Source organism: Euleptes europaea, chromosome 7 (assembly GCF_029931775.1).
Source record: "Euleptes europaea isolate rEulEur1 chromosome 7, rEulEur1.hap1, whole genome shotgun sequence".
In the NCBI taxonomy this organism is placed as follows: Eukaryota; Metazoa; Chordata; class Lepidosauria; order Squamata; family Sphaerodactylidae; genus Euleptes; species Euleptes europaea.
This window is the reverse complement of record NC_079318.1, coordinates 11,655,311-11,677,256: the sequence shown is the minus strand read 5'-3', so window position 1 is coordinate 11,677,256 and position 21,946 is coordinate 11,655,311. Positions and strand designations below refer to the sequence as shown.

Below are 21,946 nucleotides of genomic sequence, written 5' to 3'. Positions count from 1 at the left end.
AGACCACTAGGTGCGTCTTATGGTCAGGTGCGTCTTATGGAGCGAAAAATACAGTATTTATTATGCACATTTTTATCTTGCTGTTCCTTCAAGGAGCTCAGGGTGGTGTATTTTCCCTCCTCCACTTTATCCTCAAAATAATCTTGTGAAGCAGATTAGGCTCAATGTTACCTTACAGTAAGACTATGGTAACTCAACAGGGAGAAGTAACTACTGCAAGAATAAGGTAGCAGTTAACCTGGTCCTCATACACTGAGTACCCAGCTTGCTGTGGGTAAAGGGGAGATGACTGGGGAAGGCACTGGCAAACCACCCCGCAAACAAAGTCTGCCTAGTAAACGTCGGGATGTGACATCACCCCATGGGTCAGGAATGACCTGGTACTTGCACAGGGGACCTTTACTTTTACCATACACTGATGCATTTAAAGGTACCTATATATTCACATTCCCTTCTTTCTCTATCTTTTGCATGTGATTCTTCTTGTTCACATCACCCTTAGTATTCATATGCTTACTTTGTTTTCCATGATTGCTCTGTGTCTAGCAAGGTTTTTCAAAATACAAGATTCGTAAAGGCTGATCTGTATCGTCCTCAGCTAAAGTCACCCGTGCGATTGCATGCACACGAATTATGGTTTCTTTATACAAAGAGGGGCCTCCTGCAGATGCTGTACAGAATGCTGATGCCACAATAATTTTTGGTGCCTGTTGCTTTGACTACACCAGCCAGTCTGCTCTTTGATTTAATTCACAGAAAATAGGCTAATAAGAATAGAAGGTTAATTCAATTAAGCTGTCTAACATGCTACGCATCAGAAAGGAACATCAAACTAACAAGTATAAAATGGACCAGTTAGTTGCCCTAGTCAAGAAAGACTTAGGGATTAGAGCAGATAACACACTGAACATGAGTGAAGCATGTGATGCTGTAGAGCCAAAAGTAAATGCCAAGGCTGTATTTACAGAAATTTATATCTAAGGTAAGTAAAGGTACCTGTTACAGGAAGAACTTGAAGGGTGTATGTGAAGCACTCAGGCAACCCATTCTCATGCTTTTGGTATGCTCCTGAAGCAGCAAGTCTCTGGTTTCACCAAAGGAAATGTTGTACAAACATGCCATTATGGGAGATGCATGAATTGCCAAGATTCCAGGATTTGTGTGCTCCAAGGCATGAGATTTATAAATCCCTGCTCTAGCAGTAGACCAGTTCCTCTCGCAGTGAAAGTGCCCGGTTCCCTCACTACTGTGGTTTTTGATCTATCCCTGCCTGCTGATCTCTTGAATGCTGGAAGAGCCTCAGGAAAGGGACATTAGAGATTGCACCACCTGGGTAAATGGGCTCTTCAAACTTCCACAGTTCCAGGCAACTGCTCAGCAGAGGCTGCCCTGTATAAAGATGCCTCCAAGAAGGCAAATAATGGCTTAGGTTCTAAACATTAAGAAAAACTATCTCACTGTAAAAACTGTTCAATGGGAAACAATCTGTTGGCACATGATGGGGGGGATGTTTCTGACAAGAGATTTTTCAGGTGTGTCAAATGTAACTCAAGCCAGGGGTTCTTTGATACATTTTGGTGCTGGATGTTACCATTAAATTTCTAGCTGTTTTCTAAATAACATCAGCAGGAATTATGTTTGACAGCAGTGGTAGCGATGGGAGAGGAATGCTCACTGCCGATTCACAGAGAAAAACATGCACACAGTACACACATACACACTCACACACACACACACATATGCGTGTTTAAATTTACATGCATGGATGATGGATTTGGAGCAGCAGTAGGAATACTCTCGCTTCACCTGCCTCTCTATTTACTCACTCACACAACCATGTGCACACACACACATTTATACATCCCACATATGATCTGTGGAAGGGATGATGCAGAGGGGTCCTCCCTCCTTTACTCTCCATATCCACCTGGTTCCTCACCTTCATACACATATAAACACACAGAAGGAGGAGGAGATGAGCCGAAAAAGGACTAGCCTCGCCTTTCCCCTCCTCTCCCATCCCTTTCTCTCCCATAAATGAACCCTTTCTCCCGAATCACTCGCCTTTTACCCCTTTCCCCTCACTTTCCTGTTAATTTTACTGTCTGGCTGTGTAAACATCATGAACAAGTGCCTTTAGGACAGTACTGAATGAGTTCCCCAAGAAAACTAGCCTGCTCCCTCTTTAAAGGCATTATTTCATGTCTCTGCAGGAGGATCCCTGGAATGGCTGGGCTTGGCCTGAGGAGAAGAGACAGGCGGCTGGGAGACCCATCAGGCTGTTCAGGCCCCTGCCCTATAAATAGCATGCAAGCAATACCTTACATTTCAGAACGTGTGTGAGGAGAGGGGGAATTTTGACACGCATGCACACATGCAGAGTTTTTTCTGATTTGTAATCATGGGGCACCCAGAACAGTTCCACATTCTCAGAAACAGCAGCAACAAATATACATTTTGAACTGGAGCTATTCAGTATAGAACCAGGGATCACTTACCAGAATTGAGTAGAATGATGGATTTAAGGCACACAAATTCTTCCCCTTGAAGATTCATCATTCGAAACCGAGTAGAAGTGGCCAGCAGCATGTCGAAAATTTCCACCATGCCCTCAACACATTTCCCTTGATTCCTGTAAGAACAGATCTATACATTACAGATCATGTACAGATCACATTGTGTGCATTTGTGCAAAATGAATTTATGTGAGACCAGCAACACATTAATGATGCAGCTCCCACTTGACGAATGAATTTTACCTTTCTTCCAGTCAAGCTCACCTGAGACATTTTGTGAACAAGCTATACTTGTAGACACCACACAACAAATTCTGAATCTTCAGCTTCAACATAAGCTGGTTTTAAAAAAATATTTTTGGTAATACTACAGAGCAGAGTTGTTTGCTTGCATCTTAGCATCCTAAGGCAAGAAGCAGAGCCTGCCCGCTGAGCCCTAGTTCCTTAGATCTGCAGCTATCCATGTAAAAATGTTCTTTGTGATGACTTTTGAAATATTTTCCATGCATACGTGTTAGACCCTTGTTTTCATCTGCCACGAATACTACCTCACTACTGAGTAACCATAACTGCCATGCTCAAACTTCCCTACAGTTTCAGACTGATACATGTTGCTGACTCTAATTCTACATATAGTACAATTTGTCTGCAGATGTGCAGTCACAAAAGGCATTCAAATGATTTCACCTATGTGAACAACAGGAACTGCCATTTCAAGCTGGACTTGCAATCATGAGTATAAATTACGGGTGGAAAAATTACCAGCTGGACTTTAGGGAAAAATTTTTTTTTCAATAAAGGTAGTTCATCAGTGAAATTGGCTCCCTAGGGATGTGGTGAAGTCCCCCTCATTGGCAATCTTCAAGCAGCGGCTGGCTGAACACTTGTCAGTGATGCTTTAAGCTGATCCTGCATCAAGCAGGGGGTTGGATTAGATGGCTTGTAGGCCCCCTTCCAACTCTATGATTCTACAATTCTAAGTTGAATTAGAGAGTCTACTTATGTACTAGGTGAAGTATATGAACATAGAGTTACCGGGTACCTAAAAACAGCAGCCCAAATATGATTTACTTATTAAACTGTACACTTTTTAAGGAAAAGGTATACTTGAGCAAGGCTATCAAAGACAGGACATTTTGGAGGACTTTGATTCATAGGGTCGCCATGAGTCGGAAGCGACTTGATGGCACTTAACACATACACACACATACTTGAGCAACACATTTGTCCAGTAAGTCAAGCATCCTCCACTGTGGCATTACCTCTTGTTATTATATGTTGCAGTATACAAACCACTGAAAATATTATTCCTTATTAATGCCATTTGGCCTCATACATGAGGCCTTTGGTATGATTATTACCAAGAAATCTGTGTTATCTACATCTTATGAATATTTATAGGCTTTATGTATTCAAACTTGTCAAAGAAAATGAGTTAATATATCTAATATGAAAAGACAAATACTCATTACACTAAAAGAGGTGGGATTTTCATCCTATGCTCTGATTCTTGTTTTAGGGAGCAATCCTAAACAACACCTGTTTAGGATTGCTGCCTAAAATAAGAATCTGGTCCTAGGATGAAAATCCCACTTCCCTTAGTATACTTAAGATGTAAGTCTCCTTTTATTCAACAGGGCTTATTCCCAGGGAAGGGAGTCTTAGGACTGCACCTTTATTATACACAAGTAAATAGAACTATTTAAAGTCTGCAGTTGAAGAACTATTGCAGTTAGTCCGTTTCCAAAAGGGATGATTAAGAGCAATTATTTACGACTATTGCTTATCCAAATATGTAGTCAGCACTTGAGCAAAGAACATTTTTCAAGAAATGAAACCAGCCTGTAGAGTAAATCATCCTTTTGGAAGGTGGATTCCAGTGCTGAGACTGTGGCAAAAGGTTTTTATTTGAGGTCTCTGGCTGTAGCCTCTCACTGAAATAGCAAAAGTGCAGTAGAAAAGAAAAATAAGGAGAAAAATAAAGATAACTTAAACCCTTTTTGGGTAGAATACAAAATATTATTTTACAGAAGTTAAAACCAGTAAAGCTTGTCTGTGTGAAGGGAGGAGAAAGCAGGAGGGAGGGGAAGCACATGATTTGAGGCTTATTCACCTCACAAACAAATTCTGATTTGTTCATGACATGAGAATGCAGACCAAGAGATAAGGAAGGATAATGTTCCACCTGAAACTCTGTTTCTGGTATTGTTTTAATCTATTATGAGATTCCTTATGTTCAAAAGGCAGGATAGAAATATTTTTTTAGTTCATTTTAAAGATTTATACCCTTCCTTTGTCAGTCTCTGTCTGTCATTGTCTTCCACCAGTGGGTGAAAACCTTTTTTGTTTCATTTGGTGTACACCCAGCAAATTCTCATTGGCCCTTCTCCCTGGTTCTGTCTGTTTGTTTATATCTATATGCTTTTCTTGTATTGTTAAATATTTATATATACATTTTAAAAGCTGTCTTAATGTTTTAAATGTTTTAATGTCTTGAGGTTTGCTACCTTGAGGGCCCTATTTGGGTAGAAAAGTGGCATATGTTTTAAATAAAATAATAAAAATATATAATTATAAATAATCTACATCACACCACCAAAACAAAGTGCTGTATTAAACTTACTCCCTGCGTCCTGACAGTAGAAAAGAGCAAGAGTCCAGTGGCACCTTAAAGACTAACAACATTTCTGGCAGGGTTTTAAAATTGATGCAGTTTATGTTGTTCAAGCAGCAGAATACTTTTAGGTTTGGTAAGGAAGTAAGGGAAGGGTTGTTGTTGGTTTTTTTAGGTAGGGTCAAGTTGTTTCACTGAATGTTGGAGAGTCATCCAAGGGTCCTTTCAGATCAGATTTCCTTACATGAAAAGTTACATACTTATCTGAAGAAGGGAGCTGTCACTCACGAAAGCTCATACCCTGCTAGAAATTTTGTTAGTCTTTTAGATGCCGCTGGACTCTCGCTCTTTCTACTGCTACAGACAGACTAACATTGTGATCTGTCTGCATCCTGACAAACTACCCTGTGAAAATGGTAAATACTGTTTTCATTATTACAGCAGGGAAATAGAGCCCAAGCTCCCTGATGATTCAGCAACTAAGCTAATATTTGAAACACTGATCTCCTATATTCCAAAATTAAAATGCTGTTCAGTAAATCAGTGTTTGGCTTTCAACCTGGATTTTACTATTAATTTGAACTAGCAGGATTTAATTCATGGTTCTTTTTATGATGATAAAAGAACACCAAAGTATTTGCACTGATTGCATCAATCACACACCAAATTGGAAGCCTAGGAACCAGTGCAAACACACTGCATTGTGCAGGGGGTTGGACTAGATGACCCTGGTGGTACCTTCCAACTCTATGATTCTATTATTCTATGATACTTATTCTTTTATCTATCTGGATTGCAAATTAAAAGAATACCTGTAAAGAGAAGCTTAGAAAAAACTAGTGGATAGAATGGAGTGACAGTCATTGGAAATGAAGCTAATATTTTGAGGACTCTATTAGGTCTTTGTAAGTACAATCTTTAAGCTCTGCTGTATAAATGAGTTGTTGACATGATGATTTGGTGGAGTGTACATCCTTCTGTGGTACACTGAAAATGGACGATTGCCAGGGTTTCCCCCCAAGTGTTTTGAAACATGCTTCTTTGTTCAGGTGGTGTTGCATGTTTGTTTCCTTGGCAATGCATGCAAGCAATTCATCATGGATTAAATGGTTCAGACCAAAGACCCACACTGCTTTCACTATCCTAATAAGCACTTGGTAAAATAGAACAAAAAAGAGCACCGTGACGCAGAGTGGTAAGCTGCAGTACTGCAGTCCAAGCTCTGCTCATGACCTGAGTTCGATCTCGACGGAAATCGGTTTCAGGTCGCTGGCTCAAAGTTGACTCAGCCTTCCATCCTTCTGAGGTCGGTAAAATGAGGACCCAGCTTGCTAGGGGTAAAGGGAAGATGACTGGGGAAGGCACTGGCAAACCACCCCGTAAACAAAGTCTGCCTAGTAAACGTAGCAATATGATGTCACCCCATGTGTCAGGAATGACCCGGTGCTTGCACAGGGGACCTTTACCTTTTTAAAAATAGAACAACATATTTGCTCTGTTTTTTGTCAGAGATTTGCTTTCTTCTTATCAACAAGAAACTGAACTATTACCAGTCTCTTGAAACATTTCAACAATTTACAAAGGAATAAATAAACATCCCATAGTTGGGTTTCCATTCTGTTACACTGCAGGAATTTTCATATTTCATAGTAGTTACTATTCAGTTTGGATGGCTGGAAAACAAATTTAAATCAGAATTGGATAGGATTTATGAAATTACTTCATTATCCATCTTGAATAAACTGAAGGGCTCATTTGTGCTCTACAAACACTCTTCTGCATGCAGGGCACTGAGAGAGGTATTGTGGGCTATTTAAAAAGAATGGGGCTGCTTCACATGTAATTATTTTCTGACATAGCCATCTCTTCCATGTCAGAAAAAGTATTAACTGTCCAAATGCAGTAAGTGATGAATGCACGTGAAAAGGTTGTTCTGGAGCCAAGCTTATTTTTCTGTAAATCTATGATGTAAGAGTTTTTTTCCCCCTCAACATTCTCAACAATCACACTTAATTCACAGGAAATGGTTCAACTGCTCATCTACAACAGAACTTGGCAAGATAATTATTATAGGATATATCTTTCATGAATGTGTCTCATATTGGATTGGGTAATGTAGCTGGTAATAACTAAGGTGATCTCTTTGATGTTAATTATATCCTCTTGAGTCCTAAAAGAATATTGGAGATGGGAACCCACATCTGGGGGATGAATAATCATGCTTAGATGCAGCAGTTTTTTTCTTTCACATCTATTCCACTGAGGAAAAACAACACTCTTTAGATGGGTATTTTTTACCTTCACAGACCACATTTCTAACTCCAAGAAGTGTCATCTGTTGATTCACTGATACATCTTCAAATATCAATAATGGTCTTTTAAAGTTGTTATTAGTACAGAGCAAAACTGTTTCATTTCACTGTCCTCCTTGCAATCACGACCCCACCTCTCCCAAAAACCCAGTCCACTACTGGGCAACTTTTGGAGCAATTGTGTGCATTAAACCAATACATATTAAGGTGGTTATTAGGTGAGTGGTAAGGAAAGTTATCTGGAAAATTATCTTTCTGCTTTTCATTATCTTCCTATAACTTAATTTTGTTACCAATTATATACATATAAAATAATTACTGCAGGGTGGGTGTTGGTGCTAATCTGGACACAGTTTTTCTCAAGTACATATAAAATACAGTTAATGATCCAGTGTCGGTGGGGCTAGTTTTTCAGTGGTGCTACAGTATGGTACTTCATGAAATGCATGGTGGCAGTCTAGAGTGATCTTCATAATGTTACATAGTAGTTGACTAATTTAAAACAATAGCACAAACTAAAAAATGTAGACTAACCTGTCCAACAATAGGTTAGGAGCAAACAGCAGCTTTCCAGGGTGTTCCATTGAACGCCAGCATAAGCCAATCATCAGTATCTCTAGCCAAGCACATTCCAGTAGATGTACCTGATCATGGAGTACTAAATCCACAAAACCTGGAGGTGGGGGGAGAAAACAACAGTAAGTGCCAGGGCAAAAAAAAAAAAATCAGCTCAATTTTAGCTGAACCAAACATGATCTAATGTGGAAAAGTGTGCTGGAGCCTGGATGTGGGAAACCTGCTTGGACATGAAAGAGAAAATCACTACCCCATCAGCCTAACTTCCTTCACAGAGCCCTTGTGTCTCTGAAATGAGATGACCCTTACTTTCTCAGATGAACAGTGGGGTACAAACAATCAATAAAAAATTATGTTGCAAGTAAGAATATAGGAGGTATTAGGGGGGAAAGAAGGATGGAACAAAGACTGAATAATATAGGCAAGCTAGAAAAAATGATATTTTCCAATAAATATGTTATATCTTCTCTTGTCTGTTACAGAATGTCCATGAAGATGTGTAAAGTAATGGCAATTGCACAAGCTGAGGGGACTGGGGAGGATACCTGGTGATTTTGAAAGGTGAGGATATAATTCAAACAAATTATGGTGTGAAATTCTGTTACGATACAGTTCTTACACTACTTGTATGGAATCACTATGTATTATAAATCAAGTATTACCGATGTTGTTTTTCTAACAGTTCCATAACTAGGGTAGGGCCAATGGGTACACTGTCCCACATGGAACATGTACTCACTCTACCTAGGACTTTTAAAAAATGTTTTATTTAGAACAGGAGAGTTTCCACTGAAAGAGTAAGTGCTTCTTTTTAGAATGGGGTAATATCTTTTTTTCAAATCAGTGATGGCTGATACCTACACAATGTGGGAACATTCTTTACCTGACCTGCTCAAGGTCATCTTCTGGAAACCACCAAAGTGTACTCTGAACCATTGCTTTTCTGTTAATTTCTTTGAACTCCATCTGGAAGTATATCAGTCCCATCGTGCCAAAGTGCCCACTTCTGACCCAGCCATGCTTAATTGCTAAGGGTGCATGGGTATACATACCCACATTCTACCCCAGCTATAATGACTGCAACTGGGGCAGAATTGGGCAGATGTCTTATCCTGCAGCTCTAGTAGGCAATAAAATAATTACTACCATGCAGAAAGACAGGGAGTGTTGCCAAGTTGCCTGGCCAAAGAGTTGAATCTTCTCCCTGCCCCTTCATCAAAGTGAAGACAATGGGAAAGTGTGGTTACCCTCAGTGCATTGTCATTATATAAATGTGATTGGCTTGATCCATGCAGTAAAGAAAAGAGAAATTCCTTGCAGTACACCTTTGTTCTGCAATACATCTGAATTGTTTGTTCTAAAATTAAAACATGCTAGGATTCTGTATATATGTTCTCCTTTATCATTTGCAGATGAACACTTCCTAGTTTGCCTTCCTAGTCTACATGGATGGAACTTAACATTTAGGTACATTACCATATACCACAAGTTAATAAGAAGCAGCTGTATGATCCATACATAAAGATGACAGCATATTTGGTGTCCTCTTTTTACATACATACAAACATAGCTGCCAGCACATTTTAGAGCAGTAATTTCTGGGCACAAACCCGAGAAACTTAGATTCACCAAAGACCAACCTAAAATAAGTGGTCCTTAATTATTTAAGTGTGTATGTTGTCATACTATGCACCCTTATTTGAAAATAAGTGTAACTGAACTATTTAGTACTTGTGTCTAAAAAAATTAATTTATTAATTAATCTATTAATTAATTAAAATATTTAGACCCTGCCTTTCCCCTTGGCTCAATATGGGTATGATTGTAATTTGTACTCATATTTCACTTCTGTCACTGGGAGATCTTAGCAATAAGACAATGAATTGTGATGTATCCACAATGGTGAAATACATGCATAGTCAGTATCTCATTTGTTTTTTCTAGAGCAGCAGTTCCTTCTACCAAGTGACTTGCCATTGCTCAACCTCAAGAAGAAAGTTTGACTCTTTGGCTACAGGAGTTACCTTACAAAAAACAAGAAATGACACTCCTTCTGCATGTGCAGCATCCAACCTTCCCTGCACCCCAATTCAAGCATACCTATCACTTCTTCCGAAGTTTCTGTGCTTGTAACAACATAGGTTTCTGAGACACTGACTTGCATCACCCCTGTCCAGGAATGAGAAATGCAAAGATCACACTTGTAGGCAATTCGGGAGAATTGGGAAAAGTTTTGCAACTAACTGGTGGGAGAAAGGCACTTTGTCAATTAGAAAGACATCGTGGAGACTCAGAGAACATTTCTGAAAAATATGAAGAAGAGTTGGCTTTTATATGCTGACTTTCTCTACCACGTAAGGAAGAATCAAACTGGCTTACAATCACCTTCCCTTCCCCTCCCCACAACAGACACCCTGTGAGGTGGGTGGGGCTGAGAGAGCTCTAAGAGAGCTGTGACTAGCCCAAGGTCACCCAGCCGACTTCATGTGCAGTAGTGGGGAAATCAACCCAGTTCACCAGATGAGCGTCTGCCACTCATGTGTAGGAGTGGGGAATCAAACCCGGTTTTCCAGATTAAAGTCCATCGCTGTTAACCACTACACCACGCTGGCTCTCCATAAAACACAAATGACTGCCGTGGCTAAATTTCCCTCCTGAGAAACATCAGTGCAGTTTTGCACAGATCACGCTGAGGCCAGCTGTTGGTTGTTTTAAGAGATAAGGCACTGCTGACAGTTTTAGTATGTGTATATTATTTTGTGAGTTGCACAGAGAAAATTGGATAAATAGTTTGATTTTATCAGTATATGAAAAGCTTTTCATCTTGTGGTATTTTATTCTCCCTTTATAGGAAGAAAAAGCATACAGCTTTATGAGTTTGCTGTTTTTATCATGTAAGAAAAGCAAACACTCCTGAGGGTCCATGGCACCTGCCCAAACAGTAAGAAGAAGTTTACTGCATATCCACACCCATCCAGAAATCCACTGAAGCAGAGGAGCAAAACAGTACTCTCTTGTGAAGGTAGAAGGTATGGACAACCACCTCTCTTCATGGCTGTGTGCTTACTTGTAGTAAAGAAAAGTCTGAGTCCAGTAGCACCTTTAAGACCCACAAGATTTCCAGGGCTTGAGCTTTTGAAAGTCAAAGCTCTCTTCATCAGATACTGTAGTGGTGTAGTGGTTAAGAGCGATGGTTTGGAGCTGTGGATTCTGATCTGGAGAATGGGGTTTAATTCCCCACTCCTCCAAATGAGCGGCAGACTCTCATCTGGTGAACTGGATTTGTTTCCCCACTCCTACACACGAAGCCAGCTGGGTGACCCTTCATGTGGTACAATGTACGCTAGTGCTGTCTTCATCCAGTATGGTAAAAAAGAGTATCAGTATTGACTTAGAAGGTTCTACAGCCAGCAGAGTGCAATATTTTTATCCCAATAAAACTATATGACCACTCTTTCCTTAGGAGTAGAGTTGCCAGCTATTGGGAAACTCCAGGAGATTTGTGGGTAGAGCCTTGGAGAGGGCAAGATTTGGGGAGGAGAAGGACCTCAGCAATGCATAATGCCATAAAGGCCCACTTTCTATAGGGGACCTGATCTCTGTCATCTGGAGATTTGAACTGATCAATTATAATTTCGGGACATCTCCAGTTCCCACCAGGAGGTTGGAAATTCTACCTGGGACATATAATTATAACTGTAAGGCTATAATGTACCTCAGCATCATCAACATCATGTATATGAAGTTGATTAATCCACGCTGAAATGCCCATAAAACAATTTAAATGTAGTTACAAAATATTAAAAGGAGACATGCAGTTTTCACTCCTTCCTGTGCCTTGCTACTGATTGTGAATGATTAGCACACCAGTTCTTCATTTTCTGCAGTAAAAGTAAGCCTCATGAAAGAGGTATTAAGCTTCTCATACCCTTTGTCTCATACAAAACTATTTTTGCACTATTTTTGCTGCCAAGTGTACAACAAGATAGCCATTGTTGTTGCTTGTTTCCTTTCATGTTCTACCTGCTGAGCACTTCCATCTCTAGCTGCAGTGAGTGGCCTTTTCTGCAGTATTGTGGCTGAAAAAGCAAAAAAAGAAAAAAAGGAAAGGAAATGGGAGGTGCTTGTGTCCAAGCCTACTGACTTGGTTATCACCATGAAAGACAGCTTTGAGGTTTTGGACAGGGTTTTTGTACTGTACATGAGAAGGCACATAGAGATGGAAATACTCCCGTAACCCATGTTCATTGGTTTGCAGTTTGATTGGGAAATCCATCAGTCTCCTGGTTTGCCTGCCAAGCAGGGCCTGTTCCCAGCAGCTCCCAAAAGTAAGATATAATATGGTGATCAAGGCAAATCATGATTGGTAGCGCTCACTGTAAACTTGGCAGTGCAAGGCCCCTGATGTACACTAGTAATATTATACCTATGGGTAATGCAATGATTTAATTAAGCTTTGTCCATTTAAAGATTATACCACATTACAGCTACCATAAACCATGTTTGGAATACCATGGTTTCTAATTAAGATCTGTTGGCCAATCCAAGCTATGGTTTGTCAATCTGGACATTATGTCACCATTTCTTAACCACAGTTTGCCTTGATGCCTAAATAGAACCTATGTTAGAGCAAAACATGTTCAGTGTTCCACACTGTAGTCATTATCCTGTCCCTTTCCCTTCATTAACCAAACCTTATACAATTTCTAAAACTGAATTTGAGCATATTCACTAAAGACATTCTCTCTCTCTCTCTTTTTGCAGGAAGAAGGGTTTGTTTCTGATCATACACAACCCCAGATACTTTACACGTCCAAGGAAATATCTCAGACTCCTACTATTGGGAGAGGGGAATATTGCATTAAGTTATGTGGAGGTGCATGAGTGTCAGTCAGAATGATTTAAAAGAAACCAGGCCTACAGTTGAGGAAGAAAAGCCAATTGCCAAAGTGGCCAGGTGAACTGATGTCTATCAGCTGGAGATAAGTTGTAATACCAGGAGATCTCCAGCTAGTACCTGGATGTTGGCAACCCTAGGCAGAAATGAAATGTGAGTAGAAGCAGTGATGGAGCCCCTAAATCTTCACTGGTATAAGTTAGGAACATACCAGAAGTTTAACATATCCTCTGAGAAGTTAGGGAAACAGGCAGTATCTGTAGCTTTCCCATTCATTCTGTAGCAGCAGCAGGCATCCTGAACTTGTACTCAGTCAATATTAGGACTAGGGTTGAACATATCGATAAACCTGAACCGAAAATAAATCTGAAATTAGCGGTTTTGGCAATATTCAGGTTTCAGTTTTACCGGATACCAAAACCTGGGAATAAAGCCGAAGCCAAATAGCCGATCGCCGAATCAGCCGAATAGGTATTTGGCTTTTTTCAGCTTTGGCTTTCCCCAGGCTTTATGGGAAACTGAGTTTTCAAGCAGGCAGCCATTACAGACTGTGAAAAGTAAGTAATTTTAAAATTCTCCCGGGGGGCATTTTTCAAGGTAGAGTCACCAAATTCGCAGCCTAGCTTCAAGGGTCTCTCTTTGCACAAACCCCAAAGTTTGGTAAAGTTTGGGGCAAGGGATCCCGAGGGCGTAGCCCCCATTCCCCATAGAAAAACACTGTAAACTTTACCATGCATGGAGGAGGGGAGTGACCCCTTCCGGACCCCATGAAATCGTACCCCTGACCCAATCTTCACCAAACTTTGGGTTCCTTGAAGCTATCCTGAAAATTTGGGAACTCTACCTCCCAAAACGCCCCCACAGGAGCTTCAACCCGTGTCTGGGGGCCTTGAAACAAAGTGTTGTTTCTGTTTTTTCTCTCTGCTACTGGTGAGTCTAGTGAGGCTATTGGTAGGGTTATCATTGGGGGAGTGTACAAGAAGAAACCATACCATGTCTGCAATGAATTCAAGTGGAATGGCTGGTGAGGGAGCGGAGGCAGTGACGTGTAAGGTCTGTGGAATGCTTGTTTTCCTCCCTGAGGGCAACTGCAATTACACATGTAGTAAGTGTAAGTTGGTGGCTCTACTGGAGGAGAAAGTAAGGGGACTTGAGGCACGCTTGTCCACACTGCAAATTATAAAAGTGGGTGAAGAGTGCATGGACTGAACTCTTGAAATCCTCTTGAGAGGGGAAGAGGAGGAGGAGGGTCGGATAACTCAGTGTGGGGATGGGGACCCACCTCAGGAGTAGAACACGTGGAAGAATGTTACCCACAGGAATAGGAAAGTCAGGAGACATTCTGTTCCTCTGCTGCTTAGCAACCGGTTTGAAAACCTCCCCATAGATGCTGAGTCTGGACCATTGGAACAAAGGTTAAGCGCTCAGTCCTGTCTGGTCTCTCAGGTCCCTGTGGATGACAGGACTCAAACCTCTGCTCCCCAGTGTAGGAGTAGACGAGTGTTGGTTATTGGGGATTCCCTACTGAGAGGGGTAGAGGGCAAAGTGTGTCGATCTGACTTGTCATTTCGAGAGGTGTGCTGTCTGCTAGGAGCGTGCATTAGGGATGTGACAGAAAGTCTGGATAGACTTGTTAGACCCACAGATTAGGGATGTGACAGAAAGTCTGGATAGATTTGTTAGACCCTTCCTGCTTATCCATGTGGAAACAAACGATACTGCTCAGCGCAGCCTAGAAAGTATTAAAAGGGACTATACAGCTCTGGGTAAAAAGGTGAAGGAACTGGGAGCACAGGAGAAGTTCCAGCAGACTGGAGGAGGGCAAATGTGGTCCCCATCTTTAAAATGGGGAAAAAAGAAATCCCAAACAATTATCGCCCAGTCAGCTTGACATCAATACCAGGTAACATACTAGAGCAGATAATTAAACGGACAGTCTGTAAGCACTTAGAAAGAAATGCCGTGATCACTGACAGTCATGCCAGGTCATGCCAAACTAATTTCATATCTTTTTTTTGATAGAGTGACAAGTATGGTAGATGAAGGGAATGCTGTAGATGTAGTATACCTTGATTTCAGTAAAGTCTTTGATAAAGTCCCCCATGATCTTCTTGAAACAAAGTTAGTAAAATGTGGGCCGGACACTGCTACTGTTAGGTGGATTGGTAATTGGTTGACCAACTGAACCCAAAGGGTGCTCATTAATGGCAGAACTTCATCCTGGAGAGGAGTGACCAGTGGGGTACCACAGGGGTCTGTCCTGGGACCGGTACTATTTAATATTTTATAAATGACTTGGATGATGGAATAGAGGACATGATAATTAAATTTGCAGATAACACCAAGTTGGGAGGGGTAGTTAATACCCCAGAGGACAGGGCCAGAGTTCAGAATGACTTTGAAAGACTAGAGAGCTGGGCCATAAGCAATACAATGGATTTCAATAGAGAGAAGTGTAAGGTACTTCACCTAGGCAGAAACAACATAAGGCACAGGTACAGGATGGGAGATAGTTGGCTTGACAACAGTACATGTGAAAGAGATCTGGGAATCTTAGTGGACCACAAACTGAATATGAGTCAACAGTGAGATATGGCAGCTAAGAAGGCCAATGCAATTCTGGGCTGCATCAATAGGAGTATTGTGTCTAGATCAAGGGAAGTAATACTACCACTGTATTCTGCATTGGTCAGACCTCACTTGGAATACTGTGTCCAGTTTTGGGTTCCACAATTTAAGAAAGATGTTGACAAGTTGGAGCGTGTCCAGAGGAGAGCAACCAGAATGGTCGAAGGTCTGGAATCTATGCCCTATGAGGAGAGACTTAAGGACCTGGGTTTGTTTAGTCTGGAGAAGAGAAGGTTAAGGGGTGACATGATAGCCATGTTTTAATATTTGAAGGGACGCCATGTTAATGAGGGAACTAGCTTGTTCTCTGTTGCTTCAGAGATTAGGACACGGAAAACTAAGAGAAAAATGATTCCACCTAAACATTAGGTCTTCCATTCTGACGGTGAGGGTGCTTTGACGGTGCAATGTGCTGCCTTTGGAGGTCTTTAAGCAGAGGTTGGATGGCCATTTGTTGGAAGAGCTTTGATTGTGGGATCCTGCATGGCAGGGAGTTGGACTGGATGGCCCCTGTGGTCTCTTCCAACCTTGTGTGATTTTGTGATTTTTGTACTGAAATTTATCGGTATGGGTATTCGGCTTATTCCAGATTTACCAAAAAATATCAGGCCCAATAAACCCGAATATGAAATTTACCGATTTTTTTTTTTTTTTTGCACAGCCCTAGTTAGGACAACCCATCAGCTTTATCAAATACAGTTGTGTTTTAGAATCTGTAGTGATTTTCATTTTGTGGCACTGCTGGTGTAGCCAGTTGAGAATACTGCAGAACATGTATGACAGAAATCAATAAGAGCTGCATTAGAGCAGCCCAAACTGTAAAAGAAAAAAAATTCTTCATTTATATGCTTAAATGTGGTGAAAGAAAAAAGTTCTATTAATAGTCAACTGGAAATATTGTCAATAATTTTCCTGCTGCAGCAGGTAGCAAGTCGTCAATATCCTTGCCAAGTACATTAGAGGAGCTTGTGATATTTAAAAAGCAACAACCACTGATCCTTGAGAGTATCTACTTCTTCCTCCACAACTTGTGAATGACTTGTATAAGTTGCCTGCTCTTGCAGTATTTATTTCTACTGAAACATGTGAAGAAGTTGGTATCCTAGAGACAAACACAAAGCCTCCCGCAAGCTGGTCACGAGGATGTTATTGTGCCCAAATGTACGGGCACAATTTAGCCAGCCATAAATCTAGAGAGAGTTAAGATGTCCATATATCTCCCTTCCAAATCAAGGGGACTTCTAACCTGAGTTCAGCTTTGGTCGTTGTGTTTATGGATTCAAGAGATTTGTTCACTATTTTGAACCAAATCATGTCCCAAGTGGCGAAACTTCCTATGATTTTAACCAGGATCTTTTTATATTTTTATTTTTTAGGAAATAAAACAGGCAAAAAGATACCCAAAGCTGTCAACATTGCATTATGCCTTCTGTAAAGCTTGAGCAGACAAAACAATCTGTTTAAAGTATAACTGTATTTTGAGGCAGTGTCTATATGTTATGTAGTTAATTGAAATAAAGGACTGCACCCTTTTAGCTCTTCACTTCAAACTGCTCCTCTTTATGTACACACTGCCTCGATGAAACAGAGCTATCATTTGTAAATTTACTCCTTGAAGCCTAATTAACTTGCAGCGTGCATTAGGGAAGATGAAATCAGAGAAACTAGCATCTGATGTTAATTATTGGAAAAGGTCATTTTGCATTTACTGCTATGAACTCTACTGTATACAAGTCAGAACCAGAAGAAAAAACCTTTTAAAAGGAAATTGCAGTTAATATTTACAATCATAATTATAGAGATGGCCATAAAAACTGTCAACGTTGCATTATGCCTTCTATTTTAAAAGCCGTGTCTGGCATTTTATCTAAACTAGTGAAAATTATGCCTTCGCCTGAAACTTGCAATATGCCATCTGCAGAGCATACACGTCTAACAAGTATTTTAGTAAAGGACCTCTGTTCAGTTATGGAATCACTTAAAATAATTAAACGCTTGGCTGTTTAATCAGTGCATTGGAGGACAAGAAACAAAAATAACATCATTTGCTACAGGGATATAAACTGAAAAAAAGTATTCTCAAGTTTTTTACTTAGACAATTTTGATTTTTATGATTTTATTTACTCTTTGTTCTTCATTTTAGTCATAAACAACAGCCTAGCTTGAAAAATGTGGAAAGACCAAAAGTATACTGGGACAAGATGAAGTGTAAATATAATGAACTTGGGCCTTAGACAAAGAAGCCGATTTAATGCTCTGTAGCTGCTGATGAAAGAAGACTCACGGGGGTAACTACCCAATCTGAAGTGTCGTGATGCTTGCACCAGTCCTACATGGTGTAGCACAAATTTTCCATCTTATTTTTAGAGCACCAAACAGCCAAGTTCTAGGAGGGTTTTAAGACGGGAGTGGACATATTCATGGAGGAGAGGGGTATTCAAGGCTGTTAGTTAGCATGGATACTAGTCATGCTGTATACCTATTCTCTCTAGTATCAGAGGAGCATGCCTATTATTTTGGGTGGAACACAGGCAGGATGGTGCTGCTGCACTCGTCTTGTTTGTGGCTTCCTAGAGGCACCTGGTTGGCCACTGTGTGAACAGACTGCTGGACTTGATGGGCCTTGGTCTGATCCAGCAGGGCCTTTCTTATGTTCTTATGTTCTTATATACTTTTTAAAAAGAAAATGATATCTACGTGTTACTTCAATCAATGAGTCTGACCAACTAATCAATTAAATATTGCAGCCCTAATTAAAATTCATGAGGTTTTCATGCAAATATAGAGTCTATGAAAAAGAAATGCAACTCTATATTAAGGCACGTGTATATTTCTTAAAAAGGGAGGGGGAGATTCCATACACCCACGTTTGGGGGACAGTAAACTCCCTGTAGCAAAATATCATTTCCCTTGGCTCTGTCTGTATATTTTTATATTTGTTAGCCTTTAGACACGTTACAGTGCAATCCTAAGCACAGTTCCAACCTTCTAAGGGGGGTAACTCTGCTTAGGAGTATCCTGTAAATCCCTTTGTGCCAGCAGGTTCTGAAGATATGCTGGAACCAGAGATCTATGCTGCTGTAGCATCAGTAGGGTTGCCAGGTCCATCCTCGCCACCGGCGGGAGTTTTGTTGTGGTGGGGCTGGGGGGTTGGTGATCAGTGCAATAATGTCACTTCCACGATAAACTTGGAAGTGATGGGGACACTCTAGCATAATCCTCCAAAAATTCTATGGTTTCCATGGAGTTTTTGGAGGAATGTGCTAGAGCATCCCCGTCACTTCCGGGTGAACCCAGAAGTGATGTTTATCACCCCCCTCCAGCTGTCCTGGTTCTGCCTGATGGCCAGCTGAGGGGCAGCGGGCAGCCCTTTAATTGGCAGACAACTGCCCACCATTACGTGGTATCAAGCAACCCAAAGCATCAGTGTTATATTAACATAACATTATACCAGTATAACATTACTATGGTGTAACCTCAAAGAAAATACTAAATATAGAAAGCCATATTGCCAGTACATCTCAGAATCTTGATAGGGACCCGATCTTAGGACTCCATGGATGGACTTCAAAATAAGGAACTTCAATTCCATTCCTCCAAATGGAGGTTCAAGGACACAAAGATAAGGAAGGGATGGGGTGGCCCATGCATAAAATTGTGACTTTGCACATTCCTCCTTTCTCCCTACAATCACTACAAGCTGGAAAATTGTTTTGCCCTGAACAGGTAAACACTGGTAGTGGAGAGGTGCTTGTGGGTCATGAATCACTATATCCAGATAAATCCCCACAATGTCCTGGTGAAGACAACAGACAACACAGCCTCATTGCTGGGGAACTCCAAGCACTCCATTCCCACAAGCTAAATGCTGATAACCTCTTTTGCTTTGCAAGATCATGATCTGGCCACCTGGAGCAGTGTAAACCATCACAGCAGATACACTTCCTCGGTTGTTGCTTATAGAGACTAGGTAGTCTTGTTTTTTATCCTACAATCTCTAGAGTTGTTTTTATCCTACAATCTCTAGAGATGCTACAGCATCTCTCCGAACAAGTCACATGTTGGATGTTAGAGAGGGAACGAAGCAAGGGAACTAGAAGTACTCCTAGGTGGTAGGTGACTTCAATAGATTTAGAAGGGTATGTAGCTCTACTTAGGATGGCACAGCTGGTCACTTGCATACCACCAGCTACTAGCAGCCATTACTCATTACTGTTACATTTGTGTAATTTTTTTAAAATTTTGCATTTATATACCAGTGCACCAGAACTCTAGTGTAGAGTAAACATTAAAAATAATTGTAAAGTCTGGAAGCATTCTAAGAGCAAGTAAGGAAAGCAGTGGAATAGTGCGGGAAATAAGACACACAATCGGGAGCGAAACCTTTTTTTTTTTTTTTTGCAAGGCCGAAGCGATCATCAGACCATTTCATAAAGCTTCTGAGAGTTTAGAGCCAATCAACAAGCAAATAAGATTATTTCACCACAGTGTTCTGGTTTTTTAAGGTTATTTAAATACCCTAAATGTTGGGGATATGATGGATATAAGATCAATTACGAGAGTAATTCTTAACATCAAGGGCAACCTTGTAAACCCTGAGGCCTCTGTAGAAAGTGCCCCACCAATATGCTCAGAGCTGCCAGGCAACAAGCAAGGATGCTAGAACTAGAAGCAGGCAAGAAATCGATTTACATGAGATTGTGGATACCAGTTGTTCATAGGTAAACAGCATCAGTCCATGGAAGGTGAACTGGTGGAGGACGGTGCTAATTTAATATTTTACCCAAGGATTTAAAATGCCAAGGACATCCACGCTGAGCCACGGCTGGAAATGAAGCAGTGACTAGTATTAGGTAACATGGAGTAAAATGCTAATTTTAAAATATATTTTGTATCCACAACTGTGTATTTCTGACATGTTCCTATCCAGCCAGAGTTATCCAAAACCTACCATTCATCTAGAAATTTCGTCCTTCTTGCATACTGAATAAGAGCTAGGATAACATTAACCTCATCACAGCCCAGGATCCCAACAATATATACTGTAGTAGATCTAATGCCAGCATTCGGGTTGTCAACTCTGGGTTAGTAAATTCCTGGAGATTTGGGGGTGAAGCCTGGGGAGGGTGGAGTTATATCCCTCAGCGGGGTATAATGCTACAGACTCCACCCTCCAAAGCTGCCATTTTCTCCAGGAAACTGATTGTTGTAGTCTGGAGATTAGTTGAAATTCTGGGATCAGACCAGTGGTCCCTCTAGTCCAGCATCCTGCCTCACACAGTGACCAACTAATTCCTCTGGAGGTCCAACAACAGGGCTTAGAGGCCTAGACTTTCCCCTGTTGCCTCCTGGCACTGAAATTCAGAGGATGACTGCCTCTGAACGTGGAGGTTCCCTTTAGTCATCATGGCTAGTAGTCACTGATAGACCTATCCTCCATGAATCTGTCTAATCCCCTTTTCAAGCTGTCTATGCCTGTGGCTAGGGTTGCCAGCCTCGCTAGAGTTGCCAACCTCCAGCCGGTGGCTGGAGATCTCCCACTATTACAGCTGATCTCCTGGTGACAGAGATCAGTTCACCTGGAGAGAATGGGCACTTTGGAAGGTGGAATCTATGGCATTATAATGCAATGAAGTCTTTCCCCTCCCCAACCCCCCTCTCCTCAGGCTCCACCACCAGAATTTCCAGGTATTTCCCAACCCAGAGCTGGCAACCCTTTCACTTGCTGTGTGCATAGGGTTGCCAGGTCCCCCCTCCAAATTGACAGGAGGTATTAGGGGCGGGGCTGGGGAGGCTGCGTGCACACATGGGGGTGTACATGATGACAACACTTCTGGTTTTACTTCTAGAAGCGCAGCATTGCTGTGGCCAAATTAACACTCAAACCCACAAATGTGGGGGTTTGAGTGCTAAAGCAGCCGCAGTGATGCGGCACTTCCAGAAGTAAAACTGGAAGTGACATCATCAAGTGCATGAGCCCTGCACACACAAAATTGCTGGGTGAATTAGCAGGCAATTGCCCACCAAAACCACAAACTTGGCAACCCTATGTGTGCATGACATGTATTTTGTAATATTTACATCATGTCCATAACTTCATCGATTAATATTATTTGGGGGGTGCATCAAGAAAATATATGTTGTAAATCTTTGGGTTATATCAAATTAAAGAACAATTTGCATATGAGATAGAAACAGACTCAGGAACAAGAAGTACCACCAGTGGTTTGTGGCCAGTCCAAGCTCACCTAGAAGCGTATAAATTATGTTAACAGCCATCACTGCAATGCTGGCACATATATAGCCATCCTGATTATTAAGATGACATCTCAAAAGGTGTATCCATATGAACCTGGTGATGAACTTGGCAGCAGCAACTTATATCCCCAAGGTGACTGTGGG

General features: G+C 41.1%; 1 protein-coding gene across 1 annotated transcript in view; it reads right to left on the bottom strand.

The window, feature by feature from the left end:
• Window positions 1-21,946, bottom strand: part of ESR1 (estrogen receptor 1) — a 288,535-nt gene that overhangs the window by 8,120 nt on the left and 258,469 nt on the right. The window contains exons 6-7 of the mRNA XM_056853656.1: window positions 7,977-8,115; window positions 2,499-2,632 (exon numbers count right to left, since the gene is read on the bottom strand). Coding sequence (XP_056709634.1) covers window positions 2,499-2,632; window positions 7,977-8,115 — 273 coding nt within the window. The remainder of the gene's footprint in view (window positions 1-2,498; window positions 2,633-7,976; window positions 8,116-21,946) is intronic.